The following is a 17457-nucleotide window of genomic DNA, read 5'->3' on the forward strand; positions in this document are numbered from 1 at the left end:
TGGACGCCAATCCCGGGTACGTAGAATCATAGATATACGTTAGTATATCTATGGTAGAATATACTATCTATGGCAAAACTGAACCACCATACTGTACGTATCTCGCCTCTTAGTCTTGCCAGGCCAGTCTGTATTTTCTTTTTCCCGACCAAATGGAAAAACAAAATATGTACACACACAGGCTGGGGCCTAGCATAGATAGTGGAAGCCACGCGCCTCTACTATCTATGGGCCTAGCGAGACTGGGCACGTACTCACTCACGTGTTAATGATTTACGTCAAAATAAATCAGTTCCGTTCAAAGTGGCTACGTTTCCGTACGGAGTAGGTATAAACTCCGTTCTGGACGATTTCTAAAGTAATTTAACTATGTTACGAAGATAACCCTGCATCGGCTTCATTAAGTTCCGCTAGACCATTACAGGTTAGTCCTTCATGTCCGTCTACCGACTGTTGGCTAACATGCCTTTAGGTGTAGGCTTACTTGTATCACGTGAATTGTAATTTTAAATAAGGCGGGAAATTTCAAGCATGGCCTTGACCGATGCAAGAGTAAGAGCCGAAAAGACGTTCAATAGTTGATCTCTTTTTGTTTGTTACAGACACCATTCACAGATATGAGTAACGAAGACGCTCCTGCCCCTGCCAAACCGAAGAACAAGCGGTTATCCGTAGAGCGGATTTACCAAAAGAAAACTCAATTGGAGCACATCTTGTTGCGCCCTGACACGTACGTTGGATCGACCGAAGAAATCACACAAAAGATGTGGATTTATGATGAAGAACTAGATGCCATCGTAAACAAAACGATCACTTTTGTGCCTGGACTGTATAAGATCTTTGACGAAATATTAGGTAAGTGAAATTTGGCGTGATTTTTTGAATACATACCAATGATTACATGTTTTTGTTTCTACATACCAATGATTAATGACAAGTAATTACTTTTAAGCATAATGCGTAACAGAAGTCACAAGTACTGGCTTCTGTGGGCTGTAGAGCTACACATAACTGCATGTTCTAATCTATTTAAATTTTGCGAGTCAAAAGCCCCAGAGGGGGAATATAAATCCTTCTGTTTTAGTCTGTGCTGGGGATTACAAATGATAGGTGCATAAATTCAGGAAGTATGCTGCAGCAGTTACCACTTGATCTAAGCATTACACTATTGAAGACTGTAGGATGGTTTTCCTATAAAAAGATAAACTTGTTACATATTCTGTATGTTTACATTATGAATTCTGTTCTATAGTCAATGCTGCAGATAACAAGCAGCGGTGCCCAGAGATGAATGCAATAAAAATAACCATAAAGCCGTAAGCACTTTTATATGTATCTATGACCTGTTTTTATGTTTATTGTTTTACTGTGTCAGTGAAGACAACTTAATTCAAATATGGAACAATGGGAAGGGTATCCCCGTAGAAATGCACAAAGAAGAAAAGGTTTATGTACCTGCGTTAATATTTGGACAGCTATTAACGTCATCGAATTATGATGATGATGAGAGAAAGGTGACAGGAGGGAGGAATGGTTATGGAGCGAAGCTCTGTAATATATTTAGTTCAGAGTTTACAATTGAGACGTCATGCAAGGAATCAGGTCGTATGTTCAAACAGGTTGGTTGTGCTTGTGTGTATTTTTTAAGTTAGGAGCCCATAAAGTGCTACAAGGTGTTTGTGGTCCTTATGGTTAAAATGTGTGAATGTTGCAACTGTGTATTGTGTTTTAATATTACAATGAATTATTTCTTGTAGACTTGGCGAAACAACATGAGTAAAGCAGAAAAGGAAATTATTAAAAGTTCAAAAGATGATTACACAGTGGTCACCTTCCGGCCTGATTTGTCAAAATTTAAAATGACTGAACTGGACAAAGATACTGTCTCTTTACTGACCAAGCGGGCATATGATATCGCTGGGTGCACCAAAGGAGTGAAGGTGTTCCTTAATGGGAAGAGATTGCCAGTAAGCATCTTGCTAGTAAGAGAGATGTGTCACTCTTTTATGTATGTAGATCAAAACCTTTCAAGACTATGTACAGTTGTACTTAAAAGTAAAACAGGATGATGAAGATGAATTAATGGGACCACGGAAGATTTTGTATGAAGAGGTCAACCCCCGCTGGGAAGTTTGTGTCACTCTCAGCAGTGTTGGGTTCCAACAAGCTAGTTTCGTGAATTCAATTGCTACCACAAAGGTAAATGAACAACAGTGTTTGTACACCAGATAGTATGCTAGGATGTTTGCACTTTGCATTTAGTATATTCTTTGCGTGTATTAATTGTGTATCACTATACTTTTATTAGGGTGGTACACATGTTAAACATGTGGTTGACCCATTGGTCAACAAACTTTCAGAAGTAATTCAAAAGAAGAACAAGGGTGGGGTGGCAGTGAAGCCCTTTCAAATTAAGAATCATTTGTGGGTGTTTATAAACTGTCTGATAGAAAATCCTTCGTTCGACAGCCAAACCAAGGAAAACATGACTCTTAAAGAGAGGTCCTTTGGTTCAAAGTGTAACTTAAGTGAGAAATTCATCAAATCGGTATGTTTGTACAAGCATGTGGTTTTTAAATTAGTGACAATGTTGGTTTGCTATAGGTTCTTTCTTGTGGTGTGGTGGAGTCAATTTTACAATGGGCTAAAATCAAGAGTCAAGTATGTGATTGTATGCAGCACGTGTGTGTATTGATTATGGACTGGTTTTGTAGACACAGTTACAGAAGGCATCAGGATCTAGTGCAAAGCGTACTAGGCTTACAGGTGTAGCCAAACTTGAAGATGCAAATGATGCTGGTGGGAAAAACTCGCAAGAGTGTACTCTGATCCTTACTGAGGGAGACTCAGCCAAAACGTTGGCTGTGAGTGGACTTGGTAAGGCACAATACTTTTTTCTGATGCTCTTAATTTAATTAATCTTGTGAATTTTCTAGGTGTGGTAGGTAGGGACCGATTTGGGGTCTTTCCTTTAAGAGGAAAGCTGTTGAATGTTAGAGAAGCTTCACATAAACAGGTACTGAAATCTGAGTGTTGTATTAGAATTGTTGTATGCAGTATTCCATATTGTATATAGGTGATGAACAATGAAGAAATTTTAAACGTTGTCAAGATCATGGGCCTGAAGTATGGACAGAAATACGATGATGAGAAGTCCCTCAAGACACTACGTTATGGTCACATATGTATAATGGCAGACCAGGATCCAGATGGAAGTCACATCAAAGGACTTGTGATCAACTTCATCCACCACAACTGGCCATCCCTTATCAAAACTACCGTACTTCAAGAGTTCATTACCCCCATTGTAAAGGTGAATGGGCAAACAGGCACCGGACACACGCACAAAACATGCACACATGCTTACACATTTAGCTCAAAGACAGGCAAGCATGTGTTATGCTCTGTGTGTAGGCTACCAAAGGAAGCCAGGAGCATTCCTTCTACAGCCTTCCAGAAATGGAGCAGTGGAAGGCTGCTAACCCTAATTACCATACTTGGAAAATAAAATACTACAAAGGTTTGGGCACTAGCACTTCCAAGGAAGCCAAAGAATATTTTAGTGATATGGCCAGACATCGTATCCCGTTTAAATACGGTGGACCTGAAGATGACCAGGCTATCGAACTGGTAAGATTAAGCATGTGTTGGGTGTAGCCTAAGGGGTAAAAATACTTGTAGGCTTTCAGTAAGAAACAGGTGCAAGAAAGGAAGGACTGGTTGACCAGTTGGTTACAGCAGCGCAAGGACAAAAGGATGGCAGGATTGAATGAGGTGAACTGTGCACATGTAGTCTATTCTTGTGTTTAAATTTGTGATCTTTATTCTTTACCATTGTAGTCATTTCTTTATGGACAAGAAATGAATAAAGTGACCTACACAGAGTTTGTGAATAAAGAGCTTATACTGTTCAGTAACATGGACAATGAACGGTCTATTCCGAACCTTATGGATGGTAAGGTGTCTTCTTAGTAGTATACATACTCGCTTTGTAATAAGCTCATTCATTATGTAAAGGGTTGGTGTTTTGTGTTGTACAGGATTTAAGCCTGGACAGAGGAAAGTGATGTACACCTGTTTTAAACGAAATGATAAAAAGGACATCAAGGTCGCCCAGCTAGCAGGATCTGTAGCAGAGATTTCTGCCTATCATCATGGAGAGGTGTGTTACCCGTGCCCCCAATTTTATCAGTGATTTATTTGATCATGTTTAGCAAAGTCTGATGGGAACCATCATCAATCTGGCACAGGACTATGTTGCTAGCAACAATGTTAATTTGTTGCAGCCTATCGGCCAATTTGGGACACGGCTAAATGGTGGGAAGGATTGTGCCAGTCCCAGGTATATACATGTTGCTAAGTTTGTATTATTAGTATGCAAACCTGTCTTTAGGTATATATTCACTATGTTAAGTCCACTAGCTCGTTTGATCTTTAATCCTATTGATGACAATCAACTGAACTATTTGCATGATGATAACCTCCGGATTGAGCCAGAGTGGTACTGTCCTGTAATACCAATGGTGCTCGTTAATGGAGCAGAGGGCATTGGTACTGGCTATTCCACATATGTGCCTAACTATGACCCAAGAGTGATTGTGTCCAATTTGAAACGTATGATTAATGGAATGGAGCCAGTGGAAATGGTGTGTTTGTGTTTGTGTTTGTGTTTACAACCAATCCATTTCCATGTAGTCACCCTGGTATAAGAACTTTACCGGTCGCATTGTTCATGTGGAGCCACATAAGTACATCAACTATGGCTGCATATCGAGACTTGGGCCCACCACATTGGAGATCACAGAGCTTCCCCTACGTACCTGGACCCAGGGTTACAAGGAATCAGTATTGGAGCCAATGCTACTGGGTAGTGAGAAGTCACCACCATTTATAAGGTAATGATTGTATAACTGTCAGTACAGTATGTAGTACTGTGGTGTACTGTAGTGATTACAAGGAGTATCACACTGATACGACAGTAAAGTTTGTTGTGACATTGTCGGAACAAAAGATGAGTGAAGCAGAAAAAGCAGGCTTCTACAAGAAGTTCAAACTAGAGGGATACTTGAATACTTCTAACATGGTACAAGAAGTGTGATTTTAGAGTTTTGAAATATTTGTTTGTTTGTTTTTCACAATAGGTCCTCTTTGATCACAACATGTGTTTGAAACAATTCTCTGGTCCTACCGAGATTCTAAAAGTTTTCTATGATGTTCGTCTGGAACACTACCAGAAGAGGAAGGAATGGTTGGAGGGAAAACTCTCTGCCGAAGCAAGTAAGGCAACCTACCAGGCAAAGTTTATTGAAGAGACAATAGAAGGAACATTAGTCGTTGGTGAGTTAATGACTGTAATTAGATACAAGTGTAAACAACTAGTGGAAGCTGTTAATGTAGACAATTAAAAATAGACACCTAAATGATCCGGAAACATCAGTATACAAGTGAATTCGTCTCCTTTGCAGTGAATGTTCATTCTAAAGGCCAAGATGTAATTATAGAGAAGTGAACTTATTTCAGTCAGTTGTGCTTGGCATATATCTATGAAGCTGGATTGTTGAATATCAAGTAATTACAACAGCGTGGTCCTTATCAAGCTTACTGTAAACAAATTTTAGTAATTACTTATTACTAGTATATAGTTCTTGTTGATCAGCCAATTGTTCAGGTGCTCACTGATTCAGTTGTGATGATATTTCCTGTTGATACAATATAATTGTATTGCAAGCACACTGAACTCAATTAGCCAAGGCAACAAATTCTATTGCAATCTGCAAATGAGAGAGTGAAGTCATTTGCAAAGGTGACGAATTCAATAGCAAAACAAACTCTTGTTACCTCAACATCTTAACAACATATCGCGACATTCTTATTTTCATCGTTTAATTACCATCCCTGTGGAATGCCATACCAATTCTAGACCTAAACATGTCAGTTTGTTTGCTGAAATCTAAACTGAAATCATATCTGTGAGACCATTTCCTGACTAACTTTGATGAGAACAACAACTGCACTCACTCTACATTACTTGTGTCCATGTTCCAGAAGTCACCAAACTAAACCTTCAACTACCAATTATAATCACTTATAATCTTAATTATGTAACTATGTAATTATTTTAAGTAGTTAGTATGTATTTTATGGCTACCAACAGACCTTTGGTGTGTTTTTTTTTTTACACCATAAAGCCTAAATAAAAAACTTGTGCAGGGTCCCCTTTTGGTGATGCAGACTCCAGCTTTAAATGTTGCTTGCAGCTTGTGTGGTACGTGTTCATATAATTTTATTCCATCACATTTGCCAAAACTGGGTTACATACAGGAGGTGTAGATATACATAGCTTCCTAACATATGTACAATGCAAAATTGTCTAGTACTGTATTGAACTGTTATGCTGTTATTGTACCTTCACAGCAAGAAAGAATAAGAAGGAAGTGTTATCACTTCTGAAGAAACGTGGGTACCCTTCAGACCCACTGAAGGCCTGGAAGGCAATGGTCTCAAAAGATGAGGGAGAATCAGAACCGGATGAGAGTCAAGATGACACCACCACTGATGGGACTATGGACTATGATTATTTGCTTGGACTAACCATTTGGTGTCTCACTGTTGAAAAACAACAAGAATTGCTGAAGTTACGAGATGCAAAGGTACTGATCTGATGTGAAATGTGTACATGCTTAAAATGAATTCTATTGTAGACTGGAGAATTGCTGGAACTGAAAAAGAAGACTGTGAAGCAGCTATGGATTCATGATTTAGATGCCTTCCTGGAAGCACTGGAGGTAGGCAGTGCTACTATTAATGATACTTGTTGTCATTAAGTTACAAACAGAAACAAGAAGAGAAAGAAAAGGAAGAGTTAATGGCTGGTCAAGCCATCACTAAGAAGTCATCAAAACAGAAGGGTGGAAGACAGACTAAGCTCACCTCAATGTTGTCATCACAGAAATCTGCTACCATGCCTAGTGCATACGGAGAAGTTATCGAGCCTGTTATTCCTGAGTTTCAGGAAAAGGTTGTGAAGAAAGTTAGGCCAAAGAAGACTGCTGAAGAGAAGGAAAAAAGTGAGTATAGTTTGCTTTATCACATGTACACAACACACACTTACTTGTTACTTTTTTAGCTGGAACTAAGAGAAAGAAGAGTGATGATGTTGAGGGAGTTAGTCCGTCGAAGAAGGCTAAAGAAGAGATAACAAAAGTTAAAATGGTATGGTTTTTCATGCGGTAGCACCGTATATTGGGGATCATGAGGTTTGGGCCCTAAAAATATCACCAGCCTCACTTTTCCTTCATGACAGCTTGGCAGAATGACCAAGCCAAAAATGTCTCCAGACTGACCCCCAAACCCTTCCAATTTCTGAATTTTCTACTAACTGACTGACTGACTGATGCCTCCAGCCATTGATAGTGGACAAGGCTATGGGCTTGATTTCTTCACTGTTAGATGTTGCTTTGTCCCGAGACATGCCCTTTTCACCAATCTTATACAATACATTTACCTTGGTATTCCAGTTCTTTTTGCTGACAATACAAGGTGCTGATTCATGACAGTGTGAAGGGGTCAATTTTCCTCTGGCTGCGCTGACTAGCTATCACGCTAAATTCCTGTGTTTCCTTTAGCAACTGGATTGATTGCAGAGACACTTCTTGTAATGTTCTTCGTTTTTAACGCTGTGTAACAGGCAGAACATAGCTGAAAACAAAATGTATTGCCACTTTACTTTTTCAGTAATTGATTGTTGAAAGTAAACAAACTAGTAGAAGGAAATATTTTAAGTTGGACGAGGTACCAAAGAAAAAAAGTGGTTAAAAAAAACAAGGGAATGTGTAGCTAAAAGTTGTGAAACAAGAGAGGTTGTTGTCTATACCTGCAGATATACTAGGGGACATTTAATCCATGGTTATACACTGAAATTACATCCCTAATCCAACTTGAAATTCCTAGTTTTTCCTTCTACTTGTTAATGTGAGTATAGTGCAAGTAGGCATGTTGTGTGTGTGTGTGTGTGTGTGTGTGTGTGTGTGTGTGTACTGTGTGTACTGTGTGTACTGTGTGTACTGTGTAGAGGCAACGTAGCAAGTTACTGACCTGAAGGTTCCAGCTTTGATGTTCAATTATATCCAGTCACTATTGTTTCCTTGAGTAAGAAATTTTACTCACATTGCTCCAATTTATCCAGCTGTTCAAATGAGTGCAGTGGAACTTTAGTTATCCGAACCCCTTGGGACCAGGGGTGGTCCATAAGTCTGAAAGTCCTTATCTCTGAAACTGTATATAAAGAACATTGGTAGATATTTTGTATTTCAACTACCCTAATAGAACAGTCACTACTCTAATAGAGCAGTCATTTCCATAGTTCAGTTAACCAAGAATCCAGGTAAGTGGGGTCCGGATAACTGAGGTTCCACTATACCTGGTAATAACTGGGGAACCAAAAATCAACTGTCCATTTCTCACATAGCATGTGAAGGTCTCAAGTGCCCACACCTTCACCTGTGAGTCATGGTACAACCTCCTGCAGGCTGCCCCAGGAGGATTTTCCTGTGCTGACTTCCAGTGCCCAAGTAGCGCATGTGACCTTGCTAGCATAGTAGCCGTGTATGTAGGTGTGTGTTTGAATGACTAATTTGCCATACATATCATGTCGCGAATGGATTAGAATCAACTGATATGAATTGTTTTATTCACGTTAGCCCAAAAAGAAGAAAGTGGAGAACAGTGATGACAATAGTAGTGATGATGATGTTGATAGTATCGCTAGTATGGAGACGGAGCCCCTAGCTGTCAGGGTTGCTCGGCAGAGCCGGACCATCAAGCCAGTGAAATACAACATTGATGATGATGATGAAGAAGATGATGATGATGATGATGATGGTGGTGGAGGAAGAGGAAGCCAAGAAGAAGTTGTGAGTGAAGAAGAATGGATGGCAATAGACTCCGATGAGGATAGTGATGAAGCACCAAAGAAAGCTAATACTGCTCCTGTTATAACTGTTGTGAAAGAAAAGCCAAAAAAGCCTGTAAAGTTAGAAAAGCCAAAAAAGACTGTACAGTTTGAAGCCATTAGTGAAGAATCAAAGGATGTAGTGGAGACAGTAGTTATTAAGGATGATGAAGTAACAGGTATGTCAGCAAGTTCTTTACTAAATTATTATAATGAACTATTGATGCTATAGCTAAGACCACAACAACCAAGACCACCAAACCCAATGATACTATAGCTAAGAAGACCACCAAACCCAAGGCCACTAAATCTAAGAAGAAAGCTAGTGATGATGGTGAAGAGAAGAAGTCTGCTGCAGCAAAAGGTCAGAAGAAGACAACCACACAAGTGACGTTATTTGATGTTGGTGTCAATACTAAGAAGACCAAGACAACTAAACCTAAAGTAAATTCAGTATAAAATTTTGTGTGCAGTGTAATAAGTTTGAATGTAAACATAATTACTTACTACACGCATGTTGTATGACAGAACATTTTATTGTGCTCTACAGGTCTAGTGAAAAGTAGCTATTGACATGCTTTTCTTTATGCAGGCTGCAGCTGTCAAGAAGAAGGCTTTTATTGACGAATCTAGTGATGACGATGATGACTTTCCATCTGTTACTGCTACTCCCCCTAAGCCTGCTACCAGGGTAGCGAGGTCAAGTAAAGCTGTTAAATATACAGACAGTGACTTAGATTTTTCTGATGATAATGATGGAGATGATGATTGGGACAGTAACTAAGCTGTGCATTACAGATTATATGTATAACCCAGTGTTTGTACGTGTAACAGTACCGTACTTTGAGTCTTTCAGTAAGTTTAACTATTTAAAAGATCTATATGATTTACACTTTGTTATAAAAAAAAAAAATTGTATCTCTTTGAAAACACACAAAATGTTTACTGTACAATTAACAGTTATTCTTCCATATACAGAATCATTCTGTGTGTGATGTCCTTTCCTACAAGTTCAGCATACTCTTTTATTTTCTTGTGTGACATATCATGTTGACATAACACTTTGAATATCTCATATGGCATGCACTGTTGCTCATAAAACACTAAAGCTTGTTCAATGTAACTGTCAACTGCTACCGGCTTTATCTCAGAATTTTCTTCAAACCTGCTATACTTGTTGGCATCCAACTTGATTTTGCATTTCTCAATAGGTACCCAGTTGTATGTCTCAGGACAAGCAAGAAATGAAGGTGTGTATTGTCCTTTATAGTTCATCTTGGGACAGGAGTGTACATAGTAGCCCATGTAGTAATACTGGAATGTAGGGTCTTTCTTTTGTAATCTCCGGACTGCTGCTATTTCACTAAGAGCTGAATACACGCCAGGAGAAAGAAACATGATGTCTGGATCATAATAGACGTATACAGAAGAGAGACAGTTTGGTAGCATATCAACCACACCAACCATGATAAGCTTCCCATCAATGTAGTAGTGTTGATGGAAGGACCCATACTCAATTGAACCAGTAGAATTCTTACTGGGAATCAAAGGAGAGTCAACAAGAAAACGAACAAACTGTTCTTCAGTACAGTCACTTGGTTTGTCTTTGTGCACAGCTATTTGGTATTTTCTGTAAAGAGCACAAGACTCTTTAAATGTTGCCTTAAATTCTGGTGACCTTGGAGTACTCTGTACAAGTTTTATTTCCAACTTATGGGCTTTACTCTTAGTCAAATAGGGCAGAAAATCTTCCATACTCTTTTTAAGATCATGTGCAGTAGAGCTTTCTTGTGGAGGTATGGCTGTGGCACCAGCTGAGCTCTGGTCTTCCTGAGGTTTAAGCTTCTCCATTTTCCTTTCTCTTCGTACCTCCTTGGCTTTTCTACAGAGGGGCTTATCAGGATCTTGGCCTACACCTGGTGTCACTGTTTTAGTTGATTTAACTGATGCATCTTCAGCCACTGCTGTGGGCTGTTTGGAAGTTGACAAGGTGTCTGGTAACTTGGTAGATCCAAACTCAAGATAGCGGTTTACTTTCTTCATTACAGTCTTTTGTGATTTTGACAACTGGAATGAAGGAGCATCACACTTTATTGTATACAACGGGCAACAGGTACGATTCATAATGGGTTTGTAGCAATACTTTCCAGATCGTCTCCAGCCCCTGTCGATGAGGTCCTTGTAATCTTGACACGTCAACTGGTGGGCCCACATACCATTGGAGATACTAGTATTATCAGATTTACAGTAACCACATTGATGTGGTTCTGGTCCTTCAGGTTTATAGAAGTATTCCACTAAACTGGGTTTTGTGGAGGCCATTGTGCTGGGGAAAAAACAACAAAAAACAGCATGTAAAAGGTACAGTGGTTTGATAATAAATTACATACATTTTCTATTGAGTTTCATGGTACATTTATACAGGAACGTGTCCATGGTGGTTGACAGCTCCAATAAACTCCTAGACTTCTAAATAACGAATATTATAGTTAAAGGACAACCTTGTGTGTGTACAGAAAATTCAGCATGGGATGTGTCAAGAGGCTGCAGCACGAGGTAAAGCTGAGTTCTGTATTAGTCGCTCCCTCCCCAAAGTGTTGCATTTTTCACACACAAAAGTATACGTTGTGTTGCAAATGTTGTATTGGTCATCTTGCTTGGAGCACTCATCTCGACTACCCAAACTGCTTCAATTTTTGGTGATCAACTATCAATAACTGTTCATATAATCAATTTCTAGTCATAGAATAACAGTTTGGATAGTTTTAGTGATTCAATGTCATGTACACAATCAGTTGCACATTTTGCAACATTATTTTTCATACTTGTACTGTATCTGCCCACTTATCAACGTAACTTACTGTAAGAGTGTCTTAGAGTGGATATTGTACTTTGTGTGGGAAGAGCAAAGTGCTGCCACATATTGTGTTTTCCATGCAGCACTAATTAGCTGCACAACCTTGCTGTATGTATCATAGAGTGCAGCTATGCAGGCAAATACAGTAAAGTTCTGTGGCAAGGAATGTTACAAAAACAACCCCTCAGACCAGGACTGTCAGACAACACGATTGGTCATGTTGCATGGCATTGTAAAAAAACCAGCTGAACGTTTGTTCTATGAATCACATGAACACTTACTGATAGTCTGAACGCCAAAAGTTGAAGCAACAACACACATAGACAGCATGATGGATCACGTGCGTACATTGTCAAATGCTAAAACTAGGCGAACTAATCTTTCCAGTTCGCTCTATGAGAATACATGACAACTTAATGATAGACTGATCACCAAAAATTGAAGTGGTTTGGGTACTCAAGAAAATTACTCCGAGCAAAACAACGAGGAAGTACAATATAACACTTAAAACACCATCCATGCTTGTGTGGACAGATAAAAAAACCCATTTAGGGCTGTCTTTAGGCAAATCCAGCACTTGGCTTTGCCCTCATGCTATATTACCCTCTCGACATGCTCCTTCATGCTGTATTTTCCATACACATGCATGGCAGTGCTTTATGGAAATATGGTACACTCCCATGTAAAGTTCAATGTATTACTCGCATTTTAGATTGTTGGTATCAGCTCCAATTATGTGACCAAAGAATAGTCTCACGCAGCCAGACCACTATTTCTCTCCACGGCGCTTATCGATTAGAGATTATAAGCGCCTGCTCGAAATAGGCGAGCAGGCGCTTATAATCTCTAATCGATAAGTGCCGTGGGGAGAAATAGTGGCAAGGGAGTGTCACTCAGGCTCTTGCTGTAGGTCGATCTGCGACCGTGGTCAAACTCTAAGTCAACGGTCAAGGCCCCAAAATAGCACTTACAGTGGGTCAAGGGTCAAGACGATACGGAAGGTTCGAAAACCACAATCGAAAACTATACGTAGCTATTATCAAGTTTACGGAATTATACGTAACTCACAAGAAGTAAGGATCTCCGAGAAGATGTTTTAAAGCTCCAACAAGCGTTTCACCATAATTATAATGATTTTTCTCTCCCAGCCGCTGGTAGCACGCACTAAGAAAATATTATACTATGTTACAAGCACAATTGTGTATAGGAAAATAGAGAAATAAGTGGAGGTCAAAAGTTCGACAAGAAATGTCCAAGTCATAGGTCAAAGACGATAAACGCTGCAAGTCAAGGGTCAAGGTGAAATTTCCCCGGTCAAGACTTTGACTGCAGTCACAGATCTACCTACAGCGTGAGCGGACGTGACACCCCCTTGAGTGGTCTGGCTGCGCGAGACTAACCAAGGAAGTGTAAAATGAATAATGGGTCTTGTGATGTACAAGCAAAGGTATTAGGTAGGTCAATGAAATGGGAAACATTGAGTGTCCTAGATATTTTTACACGACTAAACCTATTTTTGACATTTCCTTAATAAGGGAGCTGAGGTGTCTATTTTAACTATCATTATAGGATGTTTAAAACACACAATTACAATACCTCGGACACATAGTGCTCTGACAAACAAAAAGCACTGGTAGCTAAACCTTCGTAGCTCAGCAAACAACTAAGGCACAAAGTTCAGTTTTGTCGAACGAAGGACACATTCACTCGCTCGCATAATGTACAAAATTATTAGGTGGAACTCTTACACAATAAACTATTAGGTTGATAAACTTACCAGTAAATATTCGTAGTTTTTGATTCTGGTGCAAATGCAGTCGGGAAATGCAGTACAGGAAGACGTTGTTCTATTTAACGCGCTCTAAAACTTCTATGACGTAATTTATTGCAATTCCCCCTGCGAGTCTGGTCATCCGTCGTTTTCCTTTGTTTACAAATAAACCTTGAGTTGCTTTTGCTGACAGTCGTAAGTGAGTATGGTTCATCTAGGGTGGTGAAGGGATTTTTCTTGCCTGTAGCTATACACACAAGGGAGATTGAAGAGACTTGGCATTTTCGTTTACTGTGATACTTCGCAGTACTACGAAGAATCGTCCAAATCATGGCTGAGCGGTTCAGAGGTATTACAATGCTTGTGGTCATGTGATGCATAAGTAGTCTCGTGTTAGCTAGTCAGCACTAGACTAGACCTTGAGACTACACTACTTATACTGGACTGGTGTTTTGGTTTTTTTACATTCGAGGGTACAGGGTTGTGTTTGTGTGAAAATATATCCCTCAGAAATATGCTGCTTGGTAAATTCTCCACCAAAGCATCCTACTGCAGACTTTTTGCATATATAATTCCCTGTTTCAAAGTTTAATGTGTATATTGATAGCAAATGTTTTAATGTCCATGTTTGATCCGGCCGCAAATGTAAGCAGTATTGAAGAGAGATACTCTGGATCAACTGTTAGAAGACACAGCTAGTGTAAAAAATTTCTGTGACTAGATGTTGAAATGACATATATGCCACTACCTTTTTTATGTACACATTGGCTTAGTTAGTATCATCATACATGCGCATAATTTTTATCTGCATAATAGAATGATTTGGTAGAAAGGCACCAAGGAGGCACTTGATACAAAAAATAAAATTCAGCACTCTTGTATTGGAAGCATTTCGGGTCGCACTGAAGGGACTTATAGACTTGATTATACCAATGCTGCCAAGAAGTTGTGAGGTTGATTTCTGGTTACTATTTTTTTTTGTGAGAATGTGCAAATCTTCATGATCTCTAATATACAGTACTACAGCAATGGACTTTATTCACAATGATGTCATGAGCTGTTATTTGGCGGTATATGCATGCTCCAGTAAGGAAGAATGGGAAGGTACAAACACTGGACTGGACTGGTGTTTTAGATAGCATTTTCAACACTTTTGTTAGGCACATTGGGAAGGTACAAACACTGGAATGGACCACTGGACTGGTGTTTTTTGATCGCATTTTTCAACATGTTAATTAGGCACATTGGCTGTTACTCTTTCTTCAACATTGTTTTAGTCATAAATGCTAGAATGTGAGTGTGACATGTCCTAAGATTATTGTGCTAGCTATGGTATTGGTGATATATTAGTTTTCCCTATTGAAATTTGATGAGAAATGACTATGGCTGATTGATGCCTCCAGACTAGCATAATATACTCAATAGCTACTGCTAAGGGCTTGATTTTTCACTGTTAGACCTGACAGATGCTTTCAGAATAGTGTACAATGCACGCATCTTGGACTTACCTTTGTCTTCCTCTAGCAGTAGAGTACAATGGTTTTGTGGTATTTCTTATCACATAAGAATTTTTTTAAAATCGTAATTTTTGCACTATGCTTCCAACAGTATGCAGGGTAGCTTCACATATTGTTCTCCGTGTATAGGGCAGTAAAATGGCTACTTTTTTTGTACTGGGGTATATAGTCCCATCCTTCTGGCACCATTCTTTCCTTTGATGTAGAAGTTGATGAATTATATTGCAAAAATGTTTGAAAAAAATTGGGAGTTTTACAAGCTAGTAGGGATCATTACCTTAAACAAGAGGATCATCATCTAAATTGCAAATTTAATACCGGGTAGGTAAAAACAGTGGACCCGGGACCAGGGACCCATGAGGATCCAACTCTTTTTGGTATTTTATACACTTCACAATATTCTATACTTGTACTAGTAGTCTTGCATGGCCAATCCACTTGTTCCCCATCACAGTGTCTCACACAATGTTTAAACCAAATAAGTGCCTCTGAAAAAGTGTCTGCATTTATAGTCCACTTGCCTGCTGCACAATGAGCATAATAATCTATTATGTTGCCTAGCTACTAAAGTTTAGAAACATTGTGCAATATTCAGGGGAAATAGCGATTACTAAGTTTCAGTCCAGCAGCTCAACAACCAGACTGCTACATGGTGCATTTGCACAATGTTTCTAAACTTTAGTAGCTAGGCGACATACGTAGACTAGTATGTTCATAGTGCAGTGTGGAAGTAGCCTATAAATTTATTATTATTACTGGGCGGGCAGTGTTTATAAATACTGAGAAAATAATGCAGTCAGCTTCAGACATTTTTTCAGAGGCGCTTATAATTTCTAATTGGTTTAAACATCGTGTGAGACACCGTGACAGAAAAGTGGATTGGCCATGCAAGACTACTTGCAGAGGTACCTAGTACAAGCATAGAATATTGTGAAGCATGTAAAATTCCAAGAAGAGTTGGATCCCTGGGTCCTTGGTCCCCAGGTCCACTGTTTTTACCTACCCTTTGATCCCTACATTAGCTAAAAAAAATTGCGCTTCAAGTGACGATCCTTTTGTTTAAGAACTTCTTGTTGTAGTGATCTCTACTAGATAGTTATACTTGGGTAGATATGTGCAGTTATAAAAATAATAATAATGCCAATTTTATTTTTCAAAAATAACTCCATTAACAGGCATGGTTGATCTGTACATGACATTGTAAATTGCTAAAAGTAGCCAAACTGGTCCTAATACTGAAGCAGTTTTAATACTTGAGGTGAACACTCTGAAGAGATAACTAGAAGTACGATGCATCCCTGAAATACAGTCTTGAGACTGGTACACCACTGAGCTTTGCTTTGTCCTTTATTAGTTTCTCGACACTTCCCCCTCATATTACATTTTGCGTACACATGCATGACTGTGCTTTAAGTATATAGCAACTAAATGACTGCTACTGTTTTGATATTTTTAGTTGACAATTCACAATAGAGGGTTTTAATATGGTACAGCTAATGAGGGTCACAAAACCACTGTACCAGACAACAGCTTTGAAAATTAGGTGATTTTTGCACTAGTCAACAGACTATCAATGCACAAACCCACAAGAACATAGTCTAGGCTACCAGAATAATGTTAGAGGTACTTGGTTGGTAAGGAGATAAATTTCCTGTTTTAAGTTTAAAATTAAATTACTAATAAAAAATGTAAATATAAGAAACAGCAACAAATAATATCAACCAGAGATGTGTGCTGTTTACAAAAAGTAATGTTCTCTACTGTAGGAACTTTAGCAACACTGGAGAGTGTAATAATGATTGATCAAATTGAAAATAGTGAGTAAATAATATTGTATGTAGTCATGTCTAATACTGTGGCCTGTAGAGGATGATACTCCAATGATGAAAGATCTCAACAGATATGTTATCAGTAGATATGCAGCTGAATGGAAAGATATTGGCACTGAGTTGGACTTGGACATTGATGAGTTAAATATCATTGAGAAAGATAATCTTGGGCAAAGTAAGATTTGCTTTCAGAAAACTCTGGACAAGTGGTTAAAAGGGACTGCTAATGCTACTTGGAGAACATTGGAAGTTGCTCTTACTAATGTGCGACGGCAACAATCTGGTCTTGATCCAGTTGATGATATATATGGTGAGGATGTTTAGTGTAGTAGTGATCATTAGTTTGTATGGTAGGTACATATACTATGAAGGTGGCCGACCAGTAATAGAACAGTCGAAGTGCGAGCACCTAAAAATTGTAATGCCATAAGGGGATCGAACTCCTCACTATGCACTGTGTATCTTACCACTGGATGTGCATGCTCTCTTCAATAGTGTTTTTATGATACAGTCAAATATAATTATGTCAAGAC

The 17457-nt window shown here is 38.9% G+C and overlaps 3 protein-coding genes across 10 annotated transcripts in view; 2 read left to right on the plus strand and 1 right to left on the minus strand.

Moving 5' to 3' along the window:
* On the plus strand, nucleotides 1–9945 carry LOC136249401 (DNA topoisomerase 2-alpha-like). Of its 4 annotated transcripts, none has more exons than XM_066041390.1 (27): nucleotides 1–16; nucleotides 603–855; nucleotides 1253–1316; nucleotides 1376–1619; nucleotides 1758–1967; nucleotides 2017–2199; nucleotides 2309–2548; nucleotides 2605–2661; nucleotides 2715–2877; nucleotides 2937–3016; nucleotides 3077–3313; nucleotides 3415–3630; nucleotides 3682–3774; nucleotides 3841–3955; nucleotides 4041–4162; nucleotides 4215–4342; nucleotides 4394–4646; nucleotides 4696–4895; nucleotides 4948–5083; nucleotides 5142–5337; nucleotides 6415–6650; nucleotides 6702–6785; nucleotides 6836–7067; nucleotides 7127–7212; nucleotides 8700–9129; nucleotides 9183–9394; nucleotides 9543–9945. In XM_066041390.1, exons 2-27 carry the CDS (start codon nucleotides 618–620, stop codon nucleotides 9732–9734), a joined length of 4647 nt encoding a protein of 1548 aa, XP_065897462.1. In that variant the 5' UTR covers nucleotides 1–16; nucleotides 603–617; the 3' UTR covers nucleotides 9735–9945. The 4 variants fall into 4 exon arrangements, with proteins under 4 accessions (XP_065897462.1, XP_065897461.1, XP_065897460.1 ...); XM_066041389.1 differs by lacking the exon at nucleotides 1–16 and adding an exon at nucleotides 279–424; XM_066041388.1 differs by lacking the exon at nucleotides 1–16 and adding an exon at nucleotides 415–552.
* Nucleotides 9852–13679, minus strand: LOC136249406 (arginyl-tRNA--protein transferase 1-like). Of its 2 annotated transcripts, none has more exons than XM_066041397.1 (2): nucleotides 13585–13679; nucleotides 9852–11276 (listed from the first exon to the last, which is right to left on the minus strand). In XM_066041397.1, the coding sequence occupies exon 2, from the start codon at nucleotides 11270–11272 to the stop codon at nucleotides 9911–9913; it is 1362 nt and encodes a 453-aa protein (XP_065897469.1). In that variant the 5' UTR covers nucleotides 11273–11276; nucleotides 13585–13679; the 3' UTR covers nucleotides 9852–9910. The 2 variants fall into 2 exon arrangements, with proteins under 2 accessions (XP_065897469.1, XP_065897470.1); XM_066041398.1 differs by lacking the exon at nucleotides 13585–13679 and adding an exon at nucleotides 11341–11361.
* Nucleotides 13061–17457, plus strand: part of LOC136249400 (uncharacterized) — a 16549-nt gene continuing 12152 nt past the window's right edge. The window contains exons 1-4 of one of the 4 annotated variants that reach the window (XM_066041386.1): nucleotides 13656–13777; nucleotides 13826–13927; nucleotides 16862–16912; nucleotides 16962–17234. In XM_066041386.1, coding sequence (XP_065897458.1) covers nucleotides 13909–13927; nucleotides 16862–16912; nucleotides 16962–17234 — 343 coding nt within the window. In that variant the 5' untranslated portion in view covers nucleotides 13656–13777; nucleotides 13826–13908. Of the gene's footprint in view, nucleotides 13262–13655; nucleotides 13778–13825; nucleotides 13928–16861; nucleotides 16913–16961; nucleotides 17235–17457 lie in introns of those variants that run through there. The other 3 variants (XM_066041385.1, XM_066041384.1, XM_066041387.1) reach the window with 3 other exon arrangements.

This window comes from Dysidea avara, chromosome 3, assembly GCF_963678975.1.
Source record: "Dysidea avara chromosome 3, odDysAvar1.4, whole genome shotgun sequence".
NCBI lineage: Eukaryota > Metazoa > Porifera > Demospongiae > Dictyoceratida > Dysideidae > Dysidea > Dysidea avara.

What these genes read in the sequence shown, in the direction of transcription:
- LOC136249401 (XM_066041388.1), top strand. Translation starts at nt 532, where the DNA reads ATGGCCTTGACCGATGCAAGA. An exon ending in GGGCTAAAATCAAGAGTCAA is followed by an intron (nt 2,662 to 2,714) that starts GTATGTGATTGT and finishes CTGGTTTTGTAG; the next exon opens with ACACAGTTACAGAAGGCATC. An exon ending in ATGACCAGGCTATCGAACTG is followed by an intron (nt 3,631 to 3,681) that starts GTAAGATTAAGC and finishes AAATACTTGTAG; the next exon opens with GCTTTCAGTAAGAAACAGGT.
- LOC136249406 (XM_066041397.1), bottom strand. Translation starts at nt 11,272, where the DNA reads ATGGCCTCCACAAAACCCAGTTTAGTGGAATACTTCTATAAACCTGAA.